The 12711-nt window shown below is 42.5% G+C and overlaps 1 protein-coding gene and 1 long non-coding RNA gene across 2 annotated transcripts in view; both read right to left on the bottom strand.

Moving 5' to 3' along the window:
• Window positions 1-4112: 4112 nt before the first annotated feature.
• Window positions 4113-12711, bottom strand: part of LOC134467113 (protein NLRC3-like) — a 35226-nt gene continuing 26627 nt past the window's right edge. Inside the window, exons 5-8 of the mRNA XM_063221034.1 lie at window positions 9354-9527; window positions 8067-8134; window positions 4718-5584; window positions 4113-4426 (exon numbers count right to left, since the gene is read on the bottom strand). Coding sequence (XP_063077104.1) covers window positions 4113-4426; window positions 4718-5584; window positions 8067-8134; window positions 9354-9527 — 1423 coding nt within the window. The remainder of the gene's footprint in view (window positions 4427-4717; window positions 5585-8066; window positions 8135-9353; window positions 9528-12711) is intronic.
• Window positions 5564-8110, bottom strand: LOC134467563 (uncharacterized). The gene is made up of 2 exons (XR_010038631.1): window positions 7970-8110; window positions 5564-5637 (listed from the first exon to the last, which is right to left on the bottom strand). It is a non-coding gene; the product is annotated as an uncharacterized LOC134467563 (long non-coding RNA).

Below are 12711 nucleotides of genomic sequence, written 5' to 3'. Positions count from 1 at the left end.
CAAGTCCAAGTCTTATTTTTTTCAAGTCCTTAACAAGTCACCTTGTATTCTATGTGCAAAATTGACAATTACTTTTGGTCATATATTCATTACCTCTCCACACTGCTTTGCATGTCCCCCTTCGCCAGTCATGTCCCTTACGAAAATCGACCATGGTACACTATAATTTCATGTTTTTTTTTTAGCATGGTTCGGCATGGTTTTTGGTTTCTCTAGGTTTAACTTTAAAATGAACCATGGTTTTACTCTGAAAACTAACCATGGTTTTACCAAGGTTTATAATTATTCATTAAATAACACTTAGTTGCCGCTTCTTTTATCCAGCGCACATATTGGTGACAGTCCTTGGAGCAATGTGGGGTTAGTTGCCTTGCTCAAGGGCACTTCAGTTATGGATGAAGGTGTAGGGAGAGGTGGGTCCACTCCACAGTCACTCTACAAGATTTATAAACCTCAACAGGTTATGGACCCCACAATCACGATTTATAAACCTCAACAGCTTATGGACCCCACAATCACGATTTGGGCCTTAATCTGCAACAGCTTGTTGTTCATTTGTAAAGTTGTAGTTTTGCATGATGGGGCCTGTACAGTACAATGACGTATGTGGCATAAGAAAGAGCAAGGTGCACTATAATATTTTTAGTAGTTTATTTCCAGTATTCATGCTGCCCGTTCATAATGAGTAGTCTACTTAGAATTTAATGGTCTTGGTAAGCATTCATGAAAAAGGGTAACACTAGTGAATGGGCAGCATGAATTGTGGAAATAAACTACTAAAAATATTACACAGTGTACCTTTACAGTAAGTAAAGACTGCCTCAAAAGTTGTTCAAATCGTTACAGGACAAAAGTTGTTGTGGCGAGGCTGACAGCAGGGAAACTTTATTGTTTTCTCCACGGAGGCAGGGCGTCAGCAACATGCGAGGCCACAAGCATAAGTGGGGGATGGAAGTCTGCCTATTGGAATGCAAACCCCCTCTCCCTCTCTCCCTCTCTTTCTGACTGTATGTATTTAAATGCTGTAGTAATGAAAGATTAGCTCCTGCTGAATGGATTACAAAGGTGAGGAGAGCTTTAGACCAAATACAAACTCTGGACCTGCAGGCCCTCCTGACACAAGACTCTTGTAATGTCTAGTGCAGGGATGTCAAACTCAGGCCCGGGGGCCAAATTTGGCCCGCGGAGCCATTTTATTTGGCCCGCGAGATCATTTCAAATGTGTATTACAGTTAGCCCTCATACACCACAACTGTGTAGTTTATCAAGAGTTGAACATGAAAATGCATATATCACAGGAATATGAGTGGGCCCAGGCCATTGCAGCTCACACTCAAATTCAACAGAATATGTGCAGACACATTTGAACTATTTGGTTGAATTTAAACATGAGCAATTTTAGTCCATTTTTGTAAAAAAAAAAAATATATATATATATATATACTGTATATATATATATAATTGAGTTTGGCCCGCGACTTCGCTCCAGGTTTTGATTTTGGCCCTCGGTCGATTTGAGTTTGACACCCCTGGTCTAGTGTGCAACTGGGAATACATAACCGTGTTACTCTTAAATCTATAGTCACATGTTAATTGTTAAATTATTTGAATATGCAGAGTTCAAACCAACTGAAAGAAACATATTGGATACTGAAATTCAACTGAAAGGAACATATTGGATACTGAAATCCAACTGATAAAAACGTTAGAAACGATACCGAAATCCAGACAGATGACAATGAGCTGCATCACAAGCTGTTTGATCAGCAGATGGGATTCATAGGCCTCAAATTTTGAAAGTAGGTATTCAGGGGGCATGGCACTTAATTTCTAAACATGGATTGGCCACCTCAGAGTACAGATCTCAGTCTTTTTCAGAGATGCGCTTGAGAAGGCTTTGCCCAACGTTCAGATTACCATCAATGATGATAATCAATGACGATCTTAGTGAAAAATGAATGCAAAACTGGTTGAAAAAGGCGGCTCAACAAATGCATTTATTTATTATTATTTATTTAGGACTGTAATGATAAGTTAATGAGTTAGCGATAAGTTGCAGTTTGACCCTCTGCCACCAGATGGCTGCAGATATTTTGTGTAACAAAGCAAAGATGCGTCTCCATGTAGGGGAAGAAAGGAATCACCGGAGCATCTTCAGATGTGGAAATTAACTTGTTTTATTGGGCAAGCGCCAAGACTAACGTTTCGACGTTCACTCGTTTTCTTCAGAGTCAATATGTCTCCATGTTTTGGGGGTGACATTGTTTGGGTGTATTTCTATAAGGAAAAACTGTCTTGAAAATAACGCAAAACATTTCAACCTACAACAAGGGGAAAACACTGCTTTGGAAAAATAAACCCTTTTATTTCATGTTGAATATAAACACAGCCTTTATATTCCAGTTGTAAGGATATTGCTGAGAAAATAACTTGTCTGAGGTACTGGTTAACAAGAACATATTTGTTAAGCACATTTTATAAAACATTTTACAAACATTTATCTACAAATAATGAATGCCTTTGAACAGGAAGTAAAAATGAAGAGTTCAGATGCAAAACCCCCTAAGTGCCTTTTCAGAAAACAATCTTAATTCATTTTTATTTAATACAAAGCTATCAAAATTGCATATTTTTTTATTTTATTTATGTAATATAACTATTTATATGTATTATCAAGTACATGAATGTAAACCAAACCAACACTGGGGTTCTCTAAAAATATAGAAGTGCAGGTCTTCAGAAATGGAGTTAGGGGGTTTTGCATCTGAACTCTTCATATCAGCCCATAGTTTCTATGGCGATGGAAGAGGGCTCTGCTTCCCATAACCCTGTTGTAAAAACAAAACATATTCAAATCATTCGAAATTGCAATCATATAATACATTCAGAAGTATAAAGTAATAAAGTCCTGAGTTTGAACTGAGAGCTGAGGTCGCTCTAGCAATGCCATTTCGAACACTCCAAACCATTGACGTTTATACACTAATTTGGACCCCTTACGTTATATTTCAGAGTGAAGCAACCGCCCGGTATACAGCATAGGCCATCATTGCTCCAAACATAACAAGTATAGCTGAAAGGAAAGTTGGAGGTTCAACCAGTACATTTTAACTCCATATTAAAGGCAGAGTAACATAAGTACAGCTGAAAGGAAAGTTAGAGGTTCAAACAATTGATTCTAATTCCATATTAAAGGTAAATATGTAATTATTTTAGGATTTATTTCCAGAATGTACTGTATTCTGCCCATTCACAAATTTCATCTTGATGAATATTTCCTACCAAAACCAGGTACAGCTGAAAGGAAAGCATTATTGTACTGTACTGAGAGGAAAGCGGTATTGTACTGTACAGCTGAGAGGAAAGCGGTATTGTACTGTACAGCTGAGAGGAAAGCGGTATTGTACTGTAGAGCTGAGAGGAAAGCAGTATTGTACTGTACCGTGTACAGCTGAAAGGAAAGCGGTATTGTACTGTAATGCTGAAAGGAAAGCGGTATTGTACTGTACAGCTGAAAGGAAAGCGGTATTCTATTGTACAGTAGGTCCTATCAGGAAGCCCCATCCCACGCTGCTACGTCCTCATTTACTTTTGTCTGATCAACGTGTGCCACCAGATGTAAAATGACCCCTCTAATGCACCTGATCCGCTGCCTCAGAAGTTGACGTGGTTTATTTGATATGTACAGTTCACATTAATAACCATGATATGTAAATGGACCTGTTTCATGTTCCTTTTCCACCCATGTCAAGATCAAATCAATACAAGAAACAAAAAATACACAATATATACATCATAGCAATGGATAAAATGACTAATGGGTGAAATACTAGAACATGCAATGAACTAATGGACATTAAATGTAAGTATACATAGTATGTAACCTCAAGTTGCATAAAAAATCTCAAGAACATGTAACCAACGTAATATTCACACAGTTTAAGTCCATTTTTTGACGGAGGTGGGTGTGTTCTCCATTGATTTACATTGATTGGAGGTCCCTACACTACCTAAACAAGATGGGAGGCTGCACTTGCCGTTTTCCAGTGCTGTCCCGAATTGCTGTGCTACATCTAATCAAATGTTCTACCTTCATAGCTGGATGGCTTTCATTATTCTGCAGTCCACAGCTCCTCCACTAGGAGGCGCTCCTTTGCCAGCAGCATCCTGTAGAAGGCCAGTTTGCCCTCATCCCCAGGAGCGCGCAGGCCATCATACAACTTCCTCATTTTGTCCTGACTTGTGGTCTCCGCCTGGATGTTGGCGTAGGTCTCCTGGCCAATGATGTCCTGGGAGAGGAGATGGTCTGCTATTGACTTCACCTCCGCCACTCTCTCTATGATCTGCGCCATGTTGCTATCCACAAAGGCAGCTGCCATCTGGCTGCCCACCTGGCCAGGGACCCTGCTGGGCTGTGATGGCTCACCTTTGAAAACAACAGCAGGTTTATTAACACAAATGAACTTTGGAGAGCCCCATTGAAGTGAACCGCACATTATACAGAATAAAGACTAATAATATAACATACAATAACTTGTCTATTACTACTGTTGAACTGGTTACATTCCATTCAGATTACGTGTTAGCCGCATGACAAAGTTCACCGTCATCACTGCTCTGTGTGTGTGTGTGTGTGTGTGTGTGTGTGTGTGTGTGTGTGTGTGTGTGTGTGTGTGTGTGTGTGTGTGTGTGTGTGTGTGTGTGTGTGTGTGTGTACCTTCTGTCCGGTCTCTGTTCCTGGCCTCTGTACTCTGTTCCAAGGCAGTCTTGAACTTTGCTCTCCAAACAGGGTCCCCCCTGCTGGCTGCTGAGTGGAATAGCTGCAGGTGGAAAGAGGACGGGGCTGGATCAGGAAGCTCCACCTGGAAGAAGTTGGGGTTGCCACTACTATTCCTCAGCTTCAGTTTAATCGGGTTGATCATAGGGACACAGTCAGCAGACAGGCTGTAAAAGTCATTCATCTGAAGACAGTCGGGGGGGTGTGGACAAATCTTTGGAACACCCCTAAACTTCTTCTCTTGTTCCTCTACCTTCTCATTCAGAGAGGGATCCTCAGGCAACAGGTAGCAGCGGAAATCCTGTGGGGACGTTATGCTCTGGTACACCATAACGTAAGTATGTACCTTGGGATGTGCAAAAAGCCAGGAGGTGATGTCGGAAAAAACATTACCAAATGGAGAGAAGGAGGGGTTCACCAGCCTGGCATGAAAGCAACTCAGCTCAAACTTCTCCAGAAACACTCCACTGTCCTGCTTATGCAGTACCTTGACAGCATCTTTCAGAGCAGATTGACTACCTCCCAAACACAAGAAATGAGGCAGATGGATGTCCTCCAGATTTCCTGACAACAGCTTGATGTCCATCAGAGGACCAGCTGGACTACACTGCATGTTGACTAGCTCTGCAGCAAAGATTTGCCAGTCCATGAAGCGATACTGCAGGGTGACTGGACCATCACACGACCAGCGCAGACGGGACTTTAAGCACTCATAGCTTCCAGCAGGAGAGCTCAGGGTGTAGGTTGAGATGCTGTTTTCTGTGGAGACCTCAGGCTCCACCAGGACCCAGTGGCTGGTGTCTGGAACTTCAGCACAGCATTCACAGCCCCTCTGTGTGTCATCACCGGGGCCATCCTCCCTTTAAGACAGACAGACAGGTAGATAGACAGACAGACAGACAGACAGACAGACAGACAGACAGACAGACAGACAGACAGGCAGACAGACAGACAGACAGACAGACAGACAGACAGACACACACACACACACACACACACACACACACACACACACAGTTGAGTTGAAACCTCACATGCAGTACTGCCGCACTATCACTGTATACACCAGTCTATATACCGCTGTAACTTACACACCAGTCTGGATAGTACTGTAACTTTACACACCAGTCTGGATAGTGCTGTAACTTTACACACCAGTCTGGATAGTGCTGTAACTTTACACACCAGTCTATACAGTATAGTACAGTTGTTGCAGTGACATACAGATTAAACAAATGCAGTAAAGAAACAAACGGGAACAATGTCAACATCTTCCTATGAGTTGTCATACTGACCAGTCCAACTTATTGAGTTTCAAATAGAGCTGATGCTTTTATGAAACACTACATTAAGCATGTCTTGTAGATTTAATTCCATGTAGTACTGTACAATTACACTGAAGTAGATTACGTGGTGATGGAATAATACTTGCTGTATTGGCATTGGTGTGGGTTTATTTGTCTATCTGTGTGTAGCTGTGTGCATGTGTGTGTGTGTGTACTGTACTTATATGTGTGTGTGCAAGGGCGCCTGGAGCCGTACGGCCGTACGCACTGTGCGTACCTTCACCAGTGGAGGAAGTTTTTTTTTTTTTTTTTAAATAAATATTACGCCTATTGTGTCTTCTATGAATGTTGAGACAATGCAACACATTATATGAGAAGAAGCAGCATGAAGCAAATTAAAGAGCAGAGACTATGGTTGGGCACCATTAATTTACAAAGGCAGATAGCCTGCTTTTTGCTTCTGTGCGTAAAACTTGCGCGCTCCTGAAAAAAAGATACAGTAACAAGTTATAGTTCCATCAGCGGAATTCTAACTTGAGTGGCTACCTCCAGTCAGACATAGCCCACAAATTTAAGTCTAGTAGTTCTAGTTAGCAAAGACAGCTCTCCATTTCCCACTTGGAATAACACATAGCCTATGTCGTGGCGTCGCTGATGGCAGAAAATCAAATAACCGAAGTTAATGTCTTGAAAGTGACAAGTTTCAATCGTAGCCAAAATCCAGTTGTCATGTGGGCTAGGAAGAAGGCATTGGATGGTAGCAGTACAGGTAGGCTATGTTTCATTCATCACTGAGCCCGCCGCGGCAAATATTATAGGGTACTTTGCTTCTGGTCAGGTGTCATATTTCCTAAAGTATTTTGGTTACCGTTCTGTGTATTGTGGCTTTCTACAGAGACGGTTTTATGAGAGGTACGGAACTTTGTTTTGTAGCCTACTAGCTTCGGGCGGCAGCACTGACAGCTGGTTAGCTATGTGTGCTACGCAAATACATTATGTTCGGGAAAGCATTAGTTCTAAAGCAATTCTGCATGTTTTGATGACATGCAGTTTGGGTGTTTTTAATGCTTATTGCGCACGTTTTCCTGTTTGCTGACATGAACAGAATTCTTCGATTTGTGTGCGAGTGCGTCGGTGGTTCTCTTGTGCTCTGTCTCTATTGCGCATTTGTTATCAGCTTGGACTAACATTCAGTGCACTCCCCGGTGGGTTAACAGGCTGATGTAGTCGCTTTCTGCCTTTTCTTGCACAACGTGCCCGGGCTTTTTATGGTCCCAGCTCAGCCATTGTGACGTGCACTTCATTCATCATGCTGCAGCAGACACCTCTGCGCCAACTTTCTACCCGAGTCGAAAAGTATAACGCTTGAAAAGTTGTATCTAATGATATGGCGTCTGCCTTCTTGTTTCATCCCCATGCACGAGAGAGAACACAAGTGCATGCAGGCCTTCGGAGTAGCATAGTCGGGGAAGTCGCTAATAGTACTGTAAGCGTATGCATGGCTGCACCCAAAGAAGTGAAACGCCAATATAGCCAAAAGGTTTTCAAAACCGTATAGGCCAACACCTTGTCAACGTCAACAAGTTACCTTGTTTCCTAGCCTAAAGCAATAAGAAAAAATTGACGACTGATAAAGAAAACCACCCCAGACATACTGACTAAGTTATACTCCAATCCTATGTTTTTTTTCTCCTCCGGTGTCATGATCGTCCGCTGTCATTTCTCCGGTGTTTTTTTTTTTTTTGGGGGGGGTGTTGGTGCGTACCTTACTGGTCAAGTCTGCAGGCGCCCCTGTGTGTGTGTGTGTGTGTGTGTGTGTGTGTGTGTGTGTGTGTGTGTGTGTGTGTGTGTGTGTGTGTGTGTGTGTGTGTGTGTGTGTGTTTGTGTGTGTGTGTTGCAGACTGACGTGGGAGTGTGAGTAGAGAGCAGCTGTGCTCCTGGATGCTGCTGGGTGTTGTGTGTGAGGTGCAGCTCTGCAGCATCTGAGGAGTGGGAGCTGCTACTGGAGGCTGCTGCTGCTGGAATCTCCCTTCTCAAGATACGATATGAACCATCGGAACGATCGCCCACTCTAGAGTGTAGAAGATACACACAGATAACAGGATAATCAGTTTAAAGATGAGATACTAAAACTCTTCACTACATCTTATCTCTCTCCTTCTCTGCTACTGGGGGCTGCTGCTCAAGGTGCCATAACGACCACTCTGTCTGTAGAGGACAAGAGATGAACAGATTAAAGAGGGGAGCTACACTGACTAACTGCAGTTCTCTCTCTCTCTCTCTCTCTCTCTCTCTCTTTCTCTCTCTCTTTCTCTCTCTCTTTTTTCACAGACAGACAGACAGACAGACAGACAGACAGACACACACACACACACACAAAATGATTCACTTCCCATGTGTATCCCTCCCATCACACACCCCAAACCCCATCACTGGTGCCCCCAACAGGTATGTTGTTGTGTGTTAACACTCACTCTAATGTCTCCAGTTTGCATTGAGGATCCTTTAGAAGGTCTGAGAGATGCTGAACTCCGGTATCATGAATACTATTGCCACTGAGCAGTAGAGTCTTTAAACTGCAGGAGGTTGATCTGGCAGCAGCTGCTATTGCTGCACAACTCTTATCAGTGAGGGAACAATTAATCAGCCTGGGACAAACATAATGACATATCTGATTATTAAACACACTTACCTTTACATATAACACACACTTGCTCTCATTAACAGATGTACAAACTGTGCACTGGCTGTGAGTGGCCAAGACACACATGGTCCTCCCACCTACACTTGTAGAGAGTTACTTGTGCACAATCCCTGGTGCTGAACAAAAAGATTACGTATTTTTTTTTAAAAAAGGTTTGCACACTCCTCCCACCACACACCTACACACACACAAATACAGTCTTCAATATTTCCTATGAGTGACCAATAGACACATGGTCTTCCTCTGAAAACACAAACACACACACAGAGGACAAAGGAGTAGAGGGTGTGGAGGGGAGTGAACACACACACACACACACACACACACACACACACACACACACACACACACACACACACACACACACTTGATGGAATATGCAATTATACTGTCATCACCACTTTCCAAACCAAACCTAAACTGTTGCGCGCACACACACACACACACACACTCACACACACACACACACACACACACACACACACACACACACACTAGTTCAGAGCTCATGTGTATCATTTCCATCACACACCAAAATCCATCACTGGCACCCCCCACAGGTCTGTTGCTGCGTGTTAACACTCACTCTAGTGTCTCTAGTTTGCATTGAGGATTCTGGAGAAGTTCTGAGAGATGCTGAACGCCTGTATCCTGAAGCTTATTCCAATCAAGCTGTAGTCTCTTCAAACTGCAGGAGTTTGAACTGGCAGCAGCTGCTATTGCAGCACAACTCTTCTCTGTGAGACAACAGTCCTCTAGCCTGGGAGAAACATAATAACACATTTGATTATTACACACACTTACCTCTACATATAACACACACTTACCCTCATTCTACGCCAACATTGAAACTGAGGAAAAGGCCTTCAAAGTACAAGTATTGGCATTAGGTTTGATATTGTACTTACTGCAAATATGACATGTCTGCAATATCTCTAAAACGGGACATTTCAACCACAAGACTTTGTGACAAGATGAAGGAGGTGTCATGAAGACCATTTTCAGTCTCAACACAAGTTTGACTAAATATGCAGTTACTGCACTTTGCCTTTGAACGGCAGAACAGACATACACACTGTACACTGGCTGTGAGTGGCCAATACACACACGGTCCTCCCATAAACACACNCACACAAACACACACACCCACACACACACACACACACACACACACACACACACACACACTTCGATTTATTTTATTTGAAACCAAGAGACAAGAAAGGAGCAAAATATCCAAACATTGTGGAAGAGTTCAATTGATAGGTTGATAGATTTTCAAGACTACATATTTAAACCAGTACTTGGATTATTGCAACATTAAGCCTTTGAGGATAAACAAAACATCTCCATTTCCATATGTGCAAACTACACAATAAAAGCTGATACTGAGTGAGCAGAACTTTGCCCAGTTCTTTTGCAGTCCTCTTACCACATCCTTATGTACATGCCCCAAACTTCCAAATATCAATACAACAAGCCAACACTGATATCCCATCTGGTAAAAAGCACTCTACTAATGGTTGAGATTTCAGTAATTTAGAATAGTAGCACGTGTCCATGTAGAAGTCAAAACATCATCCCAACTCAACTATATATACAGAGTTCTCAGATGAATTTACAGCCACAATATCAGGTGTGTTTGGAATAGTGTTTTTAANATAGTCCTCGTCAGGTATGTCATGGTGAAACCAGTTATTTTTCACAGTGCTGTGTTGAAAGAACTCTCTCTCACACACATTCACTCTCTCACACACACACACAAAACAAGTTCACTACTCATGTCTATCCCTCCCATCACACACCTCAAACCCCATCACGGTCGCCCCCCACAGGTCCGTTGTTGTGTGTTAACACTCACTTTAGTGTCTCCAGCTTGCATTGAGGATCCTGGAGAAGTTCTGAGAGATGCTGAACGCCTGTATCCTGAATATTATTGCCAGAGAGGTCAAGACGCTTCAAACTGCAGGAGGTTGATCTGGCAGCAGCTGCTATTGCTGCACAACTCCTATCAGTGAGGGAACACTGCACCAGCCTGGGAGAAACATAATGACATATCTGATTATTACACACTCTTACCTCTACATACTGTATAACACACACTTGCTCGCATTAACAGAGATACACACTGCACTGTATATAAATGGCCAATACATCTTCCCATGAACACACACACACACACACACACACACACACACACACACACACACACACACACACACACACACACACACACACACACACACACACACACACACACACACACACACGATTACTTTTATTTGGATAGTACCAGTCCTCTTATTGTTGTAGCATTCAAAATTCATGGATAAACAAAACATCTGTCTCCATATCTGCATGCTACCAATAATAGTTGAAACAGAGCAACACTTTGCCAAATTCTTTGCTCCTCTTTTTGCATTCCTCATAACTGCAGTCCTCTAACTTCATTCTTGTGCACATGGCCTAAGCTTCAAAAGATCAATACTACTATTCTGCAATCATACCCCAACTGGTAAATATGAATACAGGCATATGAAGTTGGATCTCATACTGCAATGGTTCCCAAACAATTAGAATGTATTTAATTGACAAACGACGGAGGGGTATCACGCCAATAACTCCAGTCCTCATGGGTGCATTGGTTCCAAAGCGATGATCCACAAGAGCAAAGAGTGGAACTGGCACCCCTGCATCCGATGCAATAATTACTTTATTGCTTTACATACCGTATAAACAGGTGATAAAAGTGCTACCCACAAGTGCATAATGTTTTCGGTTACCAGACCTTCCTTAGTGCAAACAGACAAAATCACAGAGGACTTATATAGAGTTCACCTAATTGGTAGATATTAAGGCTGTACCGATATTGCACCAAACCGAGGGATCGTGGTACGCCGACCCACGAACCCCTATCGTGAACCTTCCTCGCAGAACCACGATGCGCCCTTTCAAAGTTGTTACCTCAGTTTAGAAAACACCAGGCTACATGCAGGAAAGAGTTGCGCTTTAAAAAACAAGTAGAAAAAGGGCGCACACGTGTGCAAAACACTTCTCTTCTCTAACCCCTTTCTCTTATAAAATGCTGCGTCCAACCAGCGCCTGCATTTGTTGATCCATTGCCTGAGCAACCTGAGCCTGAGTATTATCAAATATTCACAATATACCGTCTCTGGTATTATCTTATCCAGTCTCTCTGCCTGTGTGATGCTGTGACTTGGCGTCTCTTATCACATAACAGAGTCACATGACCACCAGCCAGGCAATGGCTTTTGTTTTTAATGTTTGAATGGACTATGAGTGAAACATGAAGTGAGATCATATTGAGATTATATCAATATATTAAATTAATAAATATGAAAATGTGAACATATCAGGTATCGGGTATCGGTATCGGCCCTGAGAAGCAGGTAATTATCGGTTATCGGTATCGGTTGAACTTTTTCATATTGTGCATCACTAAAAATAACACTACATGCCGACTTTCTCTCTCAAATGCCTTGGGGTGTCAAAAATCAGGATTCTTGTATTAGTCTATGATCTTATTTTGCAACAAGTGCATCTGCCATGCATCATAAATAAGCATTTTGCCCATTAGGAACCAACCGGGGCTAACCGTGGCTAAAGGCGGATTCATACTTAGCGTAACTGGCGCTAACCTCATTCATACCTCCCTCGCGACGATGGCGTGCGCTCAAAATTATGTCACACGCCCCTCCGCAAGCTGCCGCGGCGCAAGCTCGTGCACCCCACATTTTTTGTAACTTGGCGTGCGCCACCAGCGACCATGCAGGTAGGCAGACAAAGCAGGAGTTGCGAAGAGAGGCTACAGCTACTGTAGGCTACTACAGAATGGACCCTGCATCATTTTGAGGATAATAAAATGTCCTATAGAGTTATTTTATCTTCTCCCTTAAATGTTGTTCAGTGAAACAATTGTTTAC

This window comes from Engraulis encrasicolus, chromosome 17 (genome assembly GCF_034702125.1).
Source record: "Engraulis encrasicolus isolate BLACKSEA-1 chromosome 17, IST_EnEncr_1.0, whole genome shotgun sequence".
Lineage (NCBI taxonomy): Eukaryota > Metazoa > Chordata > Actinopteri > Clupeiformes > Engraulidae > Engraulis > Engraulis encrasicolus.
The sequence above is the reverse complement of the archived record's forward strand: the minus strand, read 5'-3'. Positions and strand labels throughout refer to the sequence as shown.